The sequence below is a fragment of the Tachysurus vachellii genome, chromosome 9, assembly GCF_030014155.1.
Source record: "Tachysurus vachellii isolate PV-2020 chromosome 9, HZAU_Pvac_v1, whole genome shotgun sequence".
Classification (NCBI taxonomy): Eukaryota; Metazoa; Chordata; class Actinopteri; order Siluriformes; family Bagridae; genus Tachysurus; species Tachysurus vachellii.
Window position 1 is genome coordinate 24,178,438 of NC_083468.1, and position 15,726 is coordinate 24,194,163.

Consider the following 15,726-nt stretch of genomic DNA (forward strand, 5'->3'; position numbering starts at 1 on the left):
TAAATTTGAATTGAATTGAATTTAATTAATTGTCAATGATTATTAACTGTAGACTGAAAAACATCACAATTCGTGTAACAGGAAAATAATCAACAACAAGGTGGTGTGACACGGACAGACTGCGTTTCTCTGGAGTGTTTTATTCCTCTTATACTGCAACAACCTGCTCATTTTTAAGTATTAAAGAACAGCAGCTTTTCTTGTCTATTAATAATTATATTAAATGTTAAGAAATGTCCATGAGTCCATGTCCTTTTTTCACCAGAAGTACTCATTTTCTCTGTCTAAAAGTCAATAAGACATAAGACACAGGTATGGCTTTACCTTTGACTGTTACACGGACACTGGAGACTCCATCCATAGATATTAAACATCTATTCAAAGAAAATGTCACCCTATCAATGATTATATGTTTTTTCATTTTAAATAACACTTTTTAACACATTACGTGAAGCGCTTGCCAAACACGTCCCCGTGTTAGTCGTTGCTATAGAAATGATAAGGGTTTAGAACAAGTGCATTAATACAAAGCTGTGATTTGCAGAAAGCATACATAGCGCTCTACTTATCTTATTATAAGCTTTTTATCTGCCATGTTTATATCTGTACTGTGTCACTAAAAGACCATTATGAGTATAAGTATCATTATTATTATTATTATTGTGTGTGAGCTGCTATGCTGCCCCTGCCTTCACATTATATAATTATACATTCATTTGTTATGTCTGTAATATGTTTTTGTCCTTAATATTTGTGTAAAAGTGTGATTTATTTCACTATGTGTCTCTCTCCTGCGCTTTAGTGTCATGACTGCGCTTAGACGTACGTCATAGTCATATGGTGGTCTGTATGTTACACGTGTTAGCTAAGCATAACTAATCTAAGTGGAATAATGAAAGAGGTGTGAGCTGTGCCTGTAAAAAACGCACGTCTAAATCACCCTACACACAACCTACCGGTCGAGGTCCAGTCTGTCCAGGTTGACAGGACAATCATTCCTAGAGCAGAAAGCCACGGGAAAACCCGGAGCACATCTGTCACTCTGTACCACTGGATCACCTGGAGGAGGAGACGTCACAAGGTCTATGACACAGTTTAATGGATGTAAAATGTCTACATACACACACATACATACACATAGTGTTTCTAAATAACATGAAAAGCTGAGGCTTTTTTAAATTCTTATTAAAGAGAGAAAAAACTCCAAACAAACCCCAAAATATAGTTACAGAATTTTTTTTTCTTAAATAGTGTATAATTTATTGTGTGATTTAGATGTAGTTTATCAAGAGATAACATCTTTTTCTCTGAAAACAGGAACATTGTGCAATTCAGTTGTAGTGCACACTACACAGGAAAAGGAGCTCTTTCAGTTTCCAGAGAAAGTGTTTTGTTTTTTAAACACTCTCACCAGCTTTGTTTAAGACGCTGAGTGCCTTGCTGTGGGCGTTAGTGCACAATGCACTGGGGTTGACTCGCTTTGCTTTCCCTTTCTTCACGGGCACTGGAGGGGGCATCAGAGCATGTTCTGCCCTTGTGAACTCGTTCATAAATGCCAGTACTGGGGTATGGAGGGTTTTCCCATACATGGCCAACTTGCAGTCTGCACAAAGGACATGTATTAGGAAAGAGTAAAGTAGAAAGCCAGAACTAACATGTAACACCAGCACTTACTTGAGGTGATTTTCATAACTGACATATGCATGTTAATAGAGTCACTGGTTGTAGAGAGAAAGTACTGTCCTGCTAATACCTTGTCTCGCTGGATTAGCTCTCAGAACGTCCATGTTGGCTCTGGCGAGTTCTTTTGGCAACCGTATATCAAGCTGTGAAGTAAATAAACGGCTGTGTAAACCAAGCACAAAATTTATCTGTGATTAATATCAACCATTGCCTTGATCGCAGCCTAAATAACAGTGATAGACAACACACTTACAGGCTTGGGTATGATTCTCTCTGGAAGTACAGATTTCACCGCAGATAAATGCATCTTGTAGCTGTTTACCTGTAGATTCATCAAAGAAATGCATGTTCAAATACATCTAACTTTATATGCTCGGCTCAATCCCTTTACTGAACATTGCAAATATACTTTTTAGTACTATGCCTATAGATTTGCTCTACCAGTCCATTATATAGGTTATACTTGTTCGGTTTTGACCTGAGAATAAAAGATTACAAAAAAATGCAGTTACAGAAATACAGTTATGTTTTGTAGAGAAATAAAACATGCTGGTGCTTTTACTCTGATACATATAACCTGATGTCTTATTAGCACTCAACTGTTGGCCAGAGCATATTCAGGCTTGAGGAGTGGTTTGTGTGTTTTTACAGTTTCCACAAAAAAAACAAAAAAACATTACCATCTATCACAGCTGTCAAAGTCAATAAAACCCTTAAACAGTAGGTCTATTGCTAAGTAGCAACCGGAACACAAGGATTAAAATGAATAATTTTAGTAAGATTTTATGAGTGGAAAGCATTACTGTACACTAATAGTTTCAGGAGAAGAACAAGACCATGTGGGAATAATTGGCACAAACAACAGTGTGGTGAGATGATGTCGTATGCTCATATTGTTCATTTCTGTGACTCTGACTCAGCTTTTTGACTCATGTTCAGCACTTTGGCACCTGTTGCCGTTTTTTTCCTGCCCTTCCTGTTTTTTTTTTGTTTTCTTTACCGTGGGTGTAAGAACTTGTCCTTGTGTGTCGCGTCCCTGCTGTTTATGAGCTCTCATGTCCACTGAAAAATAAAGTAAACTCAAGTTTTCGTGTTTATTTAACTATTTGTTCGCTTTAAAGTCGTGTTAATAGTAATCGCGTTGCTAATTACTTCACGATAAAATCATATATTAATCATAATTATGATTAAAACATCACACTAAACCCTTTAGTGATATCGTTTTTTATCGAAACAGCGCTTCTGTTTATTTACACTTCGCCTCCTTAGTAACCAATATTAATGTATTAGTTACGGTCACTTCCTGTGTTACCTGAGAAATGCTCCCTATAGAAATTACGGACACGATAGATGGTTCCGGGAAGATTTCTTTTCTGGACTGTCCTAATGTATATATAGACTGCAATTTGACTTCCTTAAAGTCTAATTATTCGTCCTAATTAAAAAAAGACAAATGACCGTAAACCTCTTTACATATAGGCTACACCGGTAATTCCGGTCGTACTGTGTCTTATTGTTAGGCCTGTGATGTAACTGTGATGTAATTACTGTGATATAATGACTGTGTGATTAAGGTGTATATCCCTGACATGAAAGAAAGTAGTAAAATTTGCCTGGGGACTGAACAAATGTCAATTTACAAATTATTTTAGGAATGTGTATGTACACAGGAGTGACCATGGTGTGTATGTGTGTGTGTGTGTGTGTGTGCGTGTGTTTGTCGTATGTTATTTTGGAGCTATTTGTTTGCTTTTTAGTTTTATAACATACGTAATAACAGGAACTAAACATTCTCACAGACATTTCCCAGCATCGAAGGTAAAGTAGTTAAATTGTATGACATAAAAAATCTAAAAAATGCAATAATTTGCAAGTTGATTTGCTTTAATAAGAATAAAAGACTTCATGGTATGCTGTTATGTGAAAATAATCAATTTTGACATAGTAACTCAGCTGCATACCTCCCTGCTATTAGAAGAGCACATCCTGAAGTGTTTGATTGCTTACATTTTGCCAGTATAATGACAAATAAATTGCATGTAATTGTGCTCTTGCTGTTCCTAGATTAGAGGGAGGATATATACCCCTAAAGCAAGCCTGATTATTGATTAGCCACTGCTTCTATTTGTGCATTACACATAAGGACTTGGTCTGTCTTAACTCTCCAGGGTGCAGGAGTCTGTCTATAAATATCCTGACTGAGTCAGAGACAAGGAGGGAGGTGCTGCGCTGCAACATGTATCTAAGCAGCACAGCATCAAATGGAGGATTTAAACACAAAGGAGCAGAGGCATGGATGGAGAAGGTCAGAAAACACACAAGAACTAGCCACACAGCTGAAGCGAGGCTTGTTGAGAAGGACAGCATGTGCAGAAGCAGCCTATGAGCACAAAAACACAATGATGTCATTAGTTTGCATGTGGAGTGGTTCTTGGTCAAACACACGATCCATCTCTCTAGGCCTCATAAGTCTACTCATCAAGCATCAACAGCATTTATGAGAATATATTTGTATGTATGTATATAGTGCACTAACAAAGTGCCTAATTTTCTTTGCCCAAAACAATACAGTGATGATTGTCACAGATTTATATAGCATTCAGACAAAAAAATAGGACTGCCTTTTATTGCATGCAAATTCTCCCAAATGACAACCCCCTTCCAGACAGCCGTGTCTCCAGCAGATTTGCTTTTGCACATCATCAGCATTCTCGTCACAGGGCTGAAGTGACGTACAACATCCTGCCTTCTTAAGTGTGCAGAAGGACTTGTCAATGACACACATCAGCTTGTGGTTGAGTCACGGTGTCACTGGTGGCCCTTATACATTAAGCCTGCATTAATTGTATTGTTTAGTTCAAAATGTTTTTGCAACATTTGCATTTGCAACACAAAACTATTTCCTGCACAGAGCTGCAGTATGAAAATGACCTTTTCTGTTGCATGCTGTGGCCTGATTTTTTATGTTACTTGTGTCCTTTTATATATATATATATATATATATATATATATATATATATATATATATATATATATATATATCGATGCACCATTTTAACGTACAAATATTCTATTGCTTAAAATTAAGACTGAATACTAAAAGAAAAAGGCTTATTTTTCTCCTTGCACCAAAAGCAAATCCCATCACAACCCCAGTGGAAAAGCCTCTTAACCAATTGGCATTAGAAGAAAAGTGGGTCGAACCGTTTAATTGCTGCAGCCGCTGCTTACTAATTGCTAAATTGCATTCAGGTGAAATTTGCAGGCCTTCATGAGCTATATAAGTCATTTGCACTAAAAATAAAAGTCGGGCTCCTTTAATCTTACGAGCAAAAAATAAATAAATAAGAGCAAAGAAAACAAAGCCGACAGTAACAAGATTATAATTATTAATAACAACAACAACAATAATAATAATAATAACAGCGATGCAGGTTTTGGTGAACGCCTTCTTGCGCTTTCTCTCCTTCCTACTTCCTCCCTCTTGGCTCCAGCTCGCGTTTCGGTGGTGGGTTGGGGGAGATGAGTGCGGAGGCTCTCCGTGGCCCAATCGCGGCGCTCCATTCGCGCGCAGAAAGCCTCTTATTGCGCACGAGGAAGTGGACTCCCGTCCTCTCGGTTGTGTCTCTCTCGCCGTCGTTCCTGCGCCCTCCGCCGCCACCGCTGTCACCTCTCCTCCTCCTCCTCCTCCTCCTCCTGCCGCGGCTCCTCTTGCGGACGGCCGGGGATTTCCGTGGCGCCGAATCCGGGAAGCCGCGGATCTCGTCCTGGCAGCTCCGTTCGTTATTTCCGAGCGCCGGTGCCGAGAAGCGCGAAGCTCTCTGTCGCCGTGCGATCACCCAGGAGGAGGCGCAATCGAGGACACAGAAGCACCGTGTAGAGCGCGCTGGTCCGCTACGGTCATGAGCGCGGCTACGGAGCTGTCGAACCCGGTGGAGGTCATGGGCGCCGCCGCAGGCTTCACGGACCAACGCTTGCGCGAGATGGGGACTCCGGTAACCATCACTGTGGCCATCCAGGCGGCGGAGGACGAGGAGCCCGACGAAGAGGAGACGATCAACAGTGAAGACGAAATTGTGAGGCACGAGAAGTCGAGGTGTGTTTTTTGTTCTTCTTTTTTTAAACAACCTTAAGTTCGGTTTTATCAATGGTTGTATCAATTATCAATGGTTTTATTCCTATAACGCTGTAACAGCATAAAGAAAAATGTAGCAGTGTTTTGTATTGTTTAATGAATGTTGTGTTGTTTTAATATGTTCATGCAAAAACATGCAAAAACCTTTAACAAAACAATGCTCACGTTATTCACGTGTTGCGTAATAGTTGTTGGAGGCAGACCTATCTATGAGGGATTCTTTAATCATTTGTCTTATATCAGATCTTATCAGTTCAGTATACGAATTGTATATTACATAACACTCAATCTTAGACTAACCTCTATTTTATATATATACACACACACACACACACACACACCTACCTATAACTGAGCACCTGTAAACCGTGTCTTACTGACATCACAGATGGGAATGGTACCAGACCTGTTGCTCCAATTCCCCCTTTTACGTCATCAGGCATGGATTATTTACTGTTCTCTGCATTACTGGCAGCTGTAAACACGTTTATGTAGGATTTGTTTGTGCTTCTCAGTCTTGTCTTTTGTTGTGATTGTGTTGCTCTTTTTATAAATAGCATTTTCTCCTCCCAAACACACCCAGCTCAATTTTATTTAAAAAAAATAGTCTAAAAATAGGCGTGTGGGTAAAGAGCCAATGCTGAAATGTGAAGTCTTTGAGCAGGATTGGGAAACCGGTACAATATGAACTAACCCTCATTCCAGAGCAAGTTATTTTGGCAAGTTTTCTGATTGCTTGTGAGGTGCAGCGTAGGACTGATAGGACTAATAAGGCTTTGAAGTGGCTATAGAATGCGCTGTATCGATTGTAGTACATATAATGTATTTTTAGAATTTTTAGCATGCATTCTGGTGATGACTCATTTTTAAAAGACGTTGGTTGTGTTAATCATTGTTTCCTTAAACCTGTTAATTTTTTGAATTCTTTTGAATTGTGTGTGTGTGTGTGTGTGTGTGTGTGTGAAGGGTTTCCTCCTGCTATTCCTCCACTTGATGAACGTTGTGAATGTTTTCACTTGTCAACATCCAGCTTTAAGGGCGTAGGGAGTCCACAGAAAGCCAATGAGTCATCCCTTTTAATTTAACTCCTGGCTCTTATTCAGAACCATCAAGTAGGCAACTGGTATAATGAGCAGGCGTTTTGTAATTGCAAGCTGATGCAGGGAAGATTTGAAGTGATCTGTCTTTTGAGTAGCTGCCTGGCAGCCACCATACAGTCAGGTGGAGAAGGTTTGACTTGAGGGCCTATGTACAAAAATCCATGTTGAATTGTCTTACTACAGTCTCCCCATGTTAAAGAAGACATGGTGTTGAAGCCTAACTCTTATTTTCCTGTCTTCCTCAGTGGTGCCGGCACGAGTGGTGGAGAGTTGGAGGAGGAGAGCTGGCAGCCCCCGGATGCTGAACTTACCCAGAAGCTCATAGCTCAGATCGAGTACTACCTGTCTGACGAGAACCTGGAGCACGACGCCTTCCTGCTCAAGCACGTCCGGCGCAATAAGCTTGGCTTCGTCAGCGTCAAGCTGCTTACATCTTTCAAGAAGGTCGGTCGTGAGCACGGATCTGCTCTGAGAATGTATTACTGCATCCAGGGAGAACTGACAACTGTTGCGTAAGCTGTCAATTGGGTGTATGAATCATGTGTTCAAGAAAGGCTGTGCTTCAAAGCTGCAGCATTTGATCAATGTTTGCATCCATCGTCATGGCTTTCCAATGGCACAGATAAATAAAGTCAATAGTAAATATTCAGGGCTTTAAACCATAGTTTAATGTCTAAAACCTTCATTTTACCATCATTCAACCATCATTTTAGAATAACTGTTTGTCCAAACTGAACGTAATTAGTTACAAATATTTTGGGCAGCTTTTAGGCAGCTGTACAAACTCTTGGATAATTCAGGAGCTTCAGAATTGCTACAGAGAAGCATTTTGTGTTGCTTAACTGTTGCAGCCTGCATTCTGACTTCCTCTTTTATTTCCTGCTTGTGATTCAAATCTCAGATGATTAGTAATATAGGAAGTTAACGCTCACAACTTTGGCAGGCTGGATTTATTACAGCTCTTCAAATGTGCAGCAGGTTTACTAAAATTAAAATTGCCATTTGGGCCCAATTTAATCGTTATTATTCTGGGGTGAGAGAAGTAGCCTTAGTAATTGGTAGGTAATTGGTAATGCTGTGTGGGCTGTTCAGTCAAGAGGGTTAGATTCAGTTTAAATTTTTATTTTATTTTATTATAAACTGTACACTGCCTGTGCCACCATGACACCTACTGGGTTTGCGCTTGTACAACCTGGTCATTACGTTCATTATGGAGGTTTTAAGTGTACCAGTATATTAAGTCCATACATTTGATATTAATTCATACATTGCCTACATTTGTCCCAAGTAATGTTTTGGTCTAAAATGGAGTTACTGATGAACTGATCACTACTTGATTGATTCAAAACCCCATGTTTCTTGAAGTTTGCTAATCACAAGCTTTTAGAGTTTTTCATGATGTGGTACTTTTAAGTTAAACAATCAAGTGTGGTGTTGATTGTGTTCTCTCAGGTAAAGCACTTGACCAGGGACTGGAGGACGACGGCATATGCACTGCGCCATTCCACCCTGCTGGAGCTGAACGAAGAAGGTCGGAAAGTTCGCCGCAGGACAAGCGTGCCGGTGTTTGCCAGTGAGTCTCTGCCCAGCCGCATGCTGCTACTGAGTGAGCTACAGCGTTGGCCTGAGCTAGGTGTGGCTCTGGCAGGTGGGGGCGGGGCCGGAGACGGGAGCCCTGGGGCAAACCCAGCCCAGCAAGAGCGGCTCATGGAGCTTCTACTCAAGGCCTTTGGCACTTACGGCCCGATCGCCTCGGTGCGTGTGCTGAAGCCTGGCAAAGATCTGCCACCTGATCTGAAGAAGCTAAGTGGGCGCTACTCACAGCTGGGCACTGAGGAGTGCGCCATCGTCGAATTTGAGGAGGTGGAGGCAGCTGTGAAAGCCCATGAGGCCAACTCTGGCCAGCAGGGAGATGGGAATGGCTCAATGGGGCTCAAGGTTGTGCTGATTGGCACCAAGCCACCTAAAAAGAAGGTACCCAAGGAGAGGCAGCGGGAGGAGAATGGAAATGCAGGTGGAGGGGGAGGAATACGCAAGAGCCGCTCGCTGAACAGCCGCGTACGTGAGCTTCAGTATCATGGAGACGACTCTGCCTGCAGTTCCTCCGAAACAGAAAGCAACCCCACCTCACCTCGGCTCGGCCGCAAGTCGCGTTCATGCAACAAGTTGAGTCCTGGTGGCTTCCACTTAAGCCCAGCCGTGTCTCCTCGCTCCAGTCCATGGAACAGCCCACGAGCCAGCCCTTGTGCTCAACGCAAAGCACCACCTAATGCCCGCTCACCCCTGGCCAGTGAAGGCAGGTTGAGCCCTGAAGCTGGTCGCCGCTGGGCTGATTATTCCTCGGACAGCAGCTTGACTCCTTCAGGAAGCCCGTGGGTGCAGCGCAGGAAGCAGGTGGCCAGTCAGGAGAGCAGCCCAGTGGGGAGTCCCATGCTGGGCAGAAAGATCCAGAACGCAGACGGCCTTCCCCCTGGTGTTGTGCGTCTGCCCAGGGGGCCGGATGGCACTCGTGGGTTTCACGCAGTCTTGGTGGCAGAACGGGGCAAAACTGCAGCCACTCAAACCTGACTTGAGCAAGGGAGAGCCTCACTTCTCCCAAACCTGCAGCACTGAACTATAGCAGTGAGGTTTAAGCATCATAGACCACAATGTCATCAAGGCGAAGCATCATTTTGCAAAAATGGGCCACTGATCTACTGCAGTCTGTTTTTGATTAATTTGTAATACCTTTTTTATATGGATATTTCCTTTTGGATTTTGTTTTATATGGACATTCTAAACAGACTTGGTTTTGGTATTACAAGTAAGGAATGAGTGCAAATGTCACTTCCATACTGGATTAAAAGTTTATTTTTGTTTTGATGTGGACTGATGTGGTGATTTAGGCATGTGGATTTGATGGATCACTTTAATGCCTTGTTGCACCCTAAAAGAAGCAGCAATGAAAAATTCTGTGGCCATAGGTTCTTTCCTGGAATTAGGCTTGAATAGTAATCACTTAATAAAATGGTTGTTCGTTGTTTTTTTTTTTGTGTTTTTTTGTTTTTTTTTTTTACATTTTATTTGCTTTTTATTTTTCCTGCCTTTTCTGGGCTATAGAGTTCTTTTTAAGGGATTACTACTTTAGCAGGAATGTGGTGCATGGAGTATGAATCCTTATCTGAAGCCCTATCTGTGTTTTCAGTGTAGGCTGTAAGAGATGGGAGGTAGTGAGGCATCTAGCCTGGCTCCAGCATGTAAATATGCTTTGCTTTTGCCTTTACAGTCGAGGCAACATAGTGCACATTTCATACTGTACAAAATAAATCACTGCAATGCCATTCATCTGGTGTTCATTGCCTCTTCAAGCTGTGTTGCTCTGTGACTTATTTGTATTCATTATGATAATCTTCTCAAAACAAAAGTGTAGCACATGGGGATCACCAGCGGCAGTTCGTGATCCGTTCCATTCTGCACATCAATCTGAAAATGAACTCAATTAATTGTTTGCTCAAAGGTACAATGAACATAAGCTTTATATATTTATTGAGGCAATGCTGGTGAGAGCGATCTAAACCCTAACTGTAGCTTTTTCTTTTTTTTTTCCTGCCAGTCTCAAGTCTTTCTTGGTAGACCCAATCATGTGTAGCTCTGATTTATTCTAAAATCAACACTGTAGGTTGCCAGTAGAAATGCTGCTCAGCTCTGTGCCTCTAAGGGTGAACATGCAGGGCGTAAATGCGGCACAGATGGACTGAGGTCTTACCAGGATTTGTCGAACGTGGGCCGAATCAGAAACGCTGTGCGAGGCCACAAACCACCAATTATACAGCTCGCTTACCCCTGATGATAATGAATTCCCCACTGTGAAAAAAGGTATCGCTTTTGAATTTCCTCAGCAACTGGATTAAAAAAAAAAAAGATAAAGAAACTTGCTGAGGAGCATTTTGATCTGGTTTTAAACCCCCCCCTCCTATTTTAATTTTTTTTCTATAATCACTGAATTGCACAATAGTTTTCATTTTCCTAATTTACAAATTGGTCAAATTGGCTAAATTAACCCACAATGTCAGATATGACTTACAAATAATGATGACTAGAGACTTGTATTCAGATAATGAAGTCTGATGCCACAGGGGTCATTTTACTCTCAAACTAAATGACAAGCTCAGAATGATCCTGTACACAGTCAGCCTCTGTCTTTAGCTTTAGACTCGCTTTCTTCCTTTCCAAAGAGTGTTCAAAGCTGGATGTACTAATAGCACAGTGTTGCGGTCAGCGTCAGTCGATCCTGAAAGTCTTCTCTCTACCGTATGTTGTCATTGTCTGAAAGCATGATGTTTTGAGGGAACTATCTGTCCATTTCCTGAAGGTTATGATACCTGATATAGAAGCTTTTGTTGGAAACCTTGAGTAAAGCAGGCTGAAGTTGATACTAATGAGAAACTTTTAGTGGGCATAATTGCCCAGGCTACATGAGGTATTATCGTAGGTGCTTGTTTTTTTTGCCCCATGTTGCTTTAATTACAGCCAGGGGATAAAAATGGACCAAAATTAGTGACCATTACTGTGATTCTGCTGAGCGCTGACTTCAAGCTACAAGTTTCAATAACTAACATATGCTGCTGTCTGTAAGATTTTTTTTTTTGGGAGGGTTAAGGTGTGAAAACAAAACCTACACTTTCTCTGGTTAGATCAAAAACCTGGTCCTAGAACAGGAAACACAAATCACAAGAAAATGTTCATGGCACATCGTGAATGCCCACTGAAGTCTAAACCCTGATGATTTTTTTTGGTGGGGGCTTTTTGTTAAGGGCTTGAATGTCTGGTTATTTGAACGATTTTCGGATGAAATCGTCCGTATCCAGCTTGTAAAATGAGGCTTGGCATGTAGAGATTTAGTCTTTTATAATGTGTAAAAGGTGTAAAGTATCAGAGGGTAAAAGAACATAACACACCTGAACAAAAAGTATAATTTATCCTACTAGCCAAAATTCAATGCACATAAGAGAAGAAAATGACTTGGCAGACGATTGTATTTATTTTTTCAATCGATCAGAAAGCAAGCTACCGTCGGTGCCGAGTCACTCTGAATGAAATCACGATGTTGAACTCATGGGTGGATGTAGGAGTGTGTGTGTGAGAAAGACGCTGACTTAAACCGAACTCAGCACTACTTAACGATCGGTTCACAAAGCCATGACTGCAGATTTGTAGCGCACCCACTCATTGCTCTCCTCCTCTAATTAGTCTCAGGCTCGAGTGGAGGTGTCACGCGGAGAAACTGATCGCTGATCGGTGGCTGAGCCGCAGGCAGCAGGAGACCCTCGGCATACGGAGGACAGAGTGGGTGTTTGTGAGATTCTGATAGCAGGCGAGCTGACGTTGTCCTCAATGACGGCCCGGGCTGAAGCGTTTCCAATTGAAGTGCAGAAATGGAACATCTTGCTCTGGTTGGACCTCAGGCTGAGGTGTCTACTGTCCTCGGATTCCTGTTCTTGGTTCACTTTCTTCAACAGCTTGAGCAGTGACATGCTTTCCTGCTCATGACGTGTGTAATAAGTGTTTATTCATTTTATTGTAGCCTTCCTGTCAGCTTGAAATAGATCTTCTCTCTGGCTGTTCTCCTTCATGCTCTTTCATCCACAAGTCGTTTCCATCCACTGGATGTTTTTGGTTTTCCGCACCATACTTTGTAAAGATTTGGAGACTTACCTGGTGTTGCACTTAGTGAGCATTTTAGAAGGATGGGATAAATAATAAGAGGTCTGAAGCACCCTTAGACAGGAGTTAGAATGGTCTATGGCATGGAATTCAGCTTTTGATGTGCTGATCATGAGCAGTGTCATGACTGCTTGTGAAGGAGATATTCCTCATGTTATTTGTGCGTCTTCTATATATCCCACAGAATGGCACCATGGTTGATGTCACCACAACCTCACAACCTGAGCTCCAGGAATCTTGGCGCCAATTCGGCATGGATCTCCAGATGTTCTCCCAGTGGCGATGTTTTCTGGTTTCATCCTCCCTCCCAAAAACATGCCTGTTCTACTAAATCCACCGGCTAAACTTGGCTGATCGAACCTACAGCTTTAATGAAAGAGTGTACGATTTCCAATGTAGGCTGTGTTGTTCTAATCTCCAGACCCACCACCAACACTCTGAATATATCCCAAGGCATGGTGATAGATCTGAAGGAGAAAAATAAATAAATAACCAAAATCTTAGGATTAATAACGTATCCTGCCAAGTTTGTTTTCACACCTGACCATTTGTTGCAAAAGAGAACAGAACACACTTTTATTTTAGAAATTTTATATTTGGATATTCATGTTGTGTGTCGCCAAGTAACCGGTCTGCTTTTTGTTTACCAGCCATCTTGAGAAAGATTTCAAAAGATACAAATGAACCAAAACTGAGAGTTTTTTGTGTGTCTTCTCTTTTGGTTCTGTACTAAACCATGTCAAACGGTTCAGTTTGTATCTTTGTGAACACAGGGATCCTCTCTGTGTGGCGTAGGCCCACTGGCATCAGATAGGAGGAATATTAAACGTTGGAGAGCGAGTGTCTCGTGAGTTGTTGGCTGAGGAGTCTGAAAGTGTGTTTAGAATGCAGGAGGTGAAGCAGCGTTCGCTTGGCACACTCAGAGATCCGCCTCCGGCTTTCCTTTTCCAAACAGCAGCACTGGCAAGATGACAGCTTACGACGAGTAAGATTACAGCTTTACGAGGCTGATATTTACAGATCCGCACTAGAGAAACATGAGTCTAGTCCAGAATTTGGGCTTAACATTATAATCTGCTTTTAGGAGATTTACACACTTAATAGCTTTTCTGTACTTAGTTCCAGAAAATTCTGTTCTATTCACTGTTATTTTCAATAATTGTCCTTATTATTTTGAGGTAAATTACACATCCTCTGTCGACTTCACTGATGATTTTCTTCATTCTAAGATGAGACCTCAGCTGTCCATGGACACGGTGTGTAAATGATCCTGACGCTACACAAACTGTTCTCCGCCGGACCGATTCACAGCAGTTCCTTTTGTGCTTTTTCAACATAAAAGAAAATGCAAAATTGTTCATGGTTGGATTTTTGTATGATTTATTTCTAGAATGACTCCACATTCATCCCTCGTATGATGCAATCGGTCATTTAAAAACACGTTTTAAAGTCGAAATATTTGCTTGGTGAAACCTAATGAACCTGAAGAACCGATATTATAATAAACATTTGGTCTTGTCAGGAGCTTTTTGGGTCGGAAAAAAAAAATGAAATGAGAAAATAAATAGTGGTACAAATGCAGTTACTGCCTAGACACAAACATTACAACAAACACACACCGAACAAGCTGAAGTGTGTTACTGTAACAGCGTAATGGCACGGACACATCTTGAAATTTTTTGTTTCTTTTCAACATTAAAAAAGGCAAAAAGAATCCAAGGGTACACGTCATGAGTCTTTTTTTTTCTCTTTTTTTTAAGCTACAACTCATTTACCTGATGAAGACTGATGGAACGCCTCACACACCTCTAAGATAAAAAGTGGCATTACAATTAGTCTCTGAGGTCGAGGATGAGGTCGAGGATCTTTCCAAGTCTTTTTTTATGATGCAGAGAATTAAAATCTCACACCTTTTTGTTCAGCACAGCTCAACGAGAGCACAGGAGCTCTCTCGTATGTGCACTAGGACTGGGAATCATGCGGGTGTCTACGAAGTCGTTCACCTGTAGTGATATCAAGCGACACTTTGTGTTTTTATGTGAACACAATAATCAGGTTTTCCTGAAGCCTAGTTGTGGTGAGAAACCCAGTTTAAGCTTAATCTCACTTCACTCTTTCAGTCCAGTCTGAAATTCCCTTTCTGTAAAAAAAAAAAAAAGAAGCATAAATAACAACCAAAAAAAAAAAAAAACCCCTGTGTAAAGTCACTTTCCACCTCAGATATAGAGCGATCCATCAGCAGGCCCTACGTAACCCACGGCGATGAGGAGGACGTCAATGAGGGTCCAGATGCCCAGTCCGCCGAAGCTGAAAAGCTTGCCCAGTCCCTCTCTCCACTGACCCAGATAAAAGCGGTCGGCTCCGAACCCACCCAGAGTGATGCTGCGTGAAACCGGGAGACAACAAAACGTCTTTACATCTTTCTCAAATTATGTTCATATCAAATACACTGTAGTGGACAAAAATGCAGGCAAATTATTCAACACCATTCACAAGTCTAGAATCAAATATATTAATAAAATTATATGTAAAAAAAAAAAAAAAGAATTTACTTGGATTATATAAATATGAAATCACCTGAGCGTCAGTGCTGTGGACCATTTATATCCTCCGGTCCAGTTGCAAAACAGACGCTTCTGAAATTCCCTTTTTCCTGTTCAGACAAGACAGAGATGGACAAAATGTCTACATTTTTCACTGTAGCTGAATATATATCAACGTAATCTACTTGAGACTAAAGATCTTGAGTGCCAAAATTCTCACAAGTGGAAGGTTTTTACTTTCACGCAATAGCAGTTAGTGAGATAAGAAGATCAGTACTCCGAAAATACTGTGGACGAACTGCATGAGTGCGATTAAAGACTGGTCCTGTGCACATCTCTAGACGAGACCGATCGTGAGCTCTAGCCCTCACACACTAACACTCTAGAATTCACACACTATCACTTTTGGTTAAGGCCACGCCCACTTTTGATTTACGTTATTACGATAATAACCAAGCTGCAACCAAGTAAATACTTTTTAATCGGAGACTAAAGATACTTGACATTTATCTGTGAGAGAGTATTTATCTGTGATATCCAAGTCATTTCTAAGAAAGAAAAA

The 15,726-nt window shown here is 41.2% G+C and overlaps 3 protein-coding genes across 3 annotated transcripts in view; 1 reads left to right on the plus strand and 2 right to left on the minus strand.

Moving 5' to 3' along the window:
• LOC132851436 (leucine-rich repeat-containing protein 49) overlaps positions 1–2,938 on the minus strand; it is a 32,419-nt gene extending 29,481 nt beyond the window's left edge. Inside the window, exons 1-5 of the mRNA XM_060878331.1 lie at positions 2,684–2,938; positions 1,937–2,005; positions 1,754–1,826; positions 1,412–1,603; positions 957–1,059 (exon numbers count right to left, since the gene is read on the minus strand). Coding sequence (XP_060734314.1) covers positions 957–1,059; positions 1,412–1,603; positions 1,754–1,826; positions 1,937–2,005; positions 2,684–2,740 — 494 coding nt within the window. The 5' untranslated portion in view covers positions 2,741–2,938. The remainder of the gene's footprint in view (positions 1–956; positions 1,060–1,411; positions 1,604–1,753; positions 1,827–1,936; positions 2,006–2,683) is intronic.
• A 2,094-nt stretch (positions 2,939–5,032) lies between these two features.
• larp6a (La ribonucleoprotein 6, translational regulator a) lies at positions 5,033–10,242 on the plus strand. The gene is made up of 3 exons (XM_060878328.1): positions 5,033–5,779; positions 7,164–7,362; positions 8,371–10,242. The coding sequence occupies exons 1-3, from the start codon at positions 5,112–5,114 to the stop codon at positions 9,484–9,486; spliced, it is 1,983 nt and encodes a 660-aa protein (XP_060734311.1). The 5' UTR covers positions 5,033–5,111; the 3' UTR covers positions 9,487–10,242.
• Positions 10,243–13,984: 3,742 nt separating this feature from the next.
• tm2d3 (TM2 domain containing 3) overlaps positions 13,985–15,726 on the minus strand; it is a 9,946-nt gene continuing 8,204 nt past the window's right edge. Inside the window, exons 5-7 of the mRNA XM_060878334.1 lie at positions 15,199–15,274; positions 14,837–15,003; positions 13,985–14,761 (exon numbers count right to left, since the gene is read on the minus strand). Coding sequence (XP_060734317.1) covers positions 14,838–15,003; positions 15,199–15,274 — 242 coding nt within the window. The 3' untranslated portion in view covers positions 13,985–14,761; position 14,837. The remainder of the gene's footprint in view (positions 14,762–14,836; positions 15,004–15,198; positions 15,275–15,726) is intronic.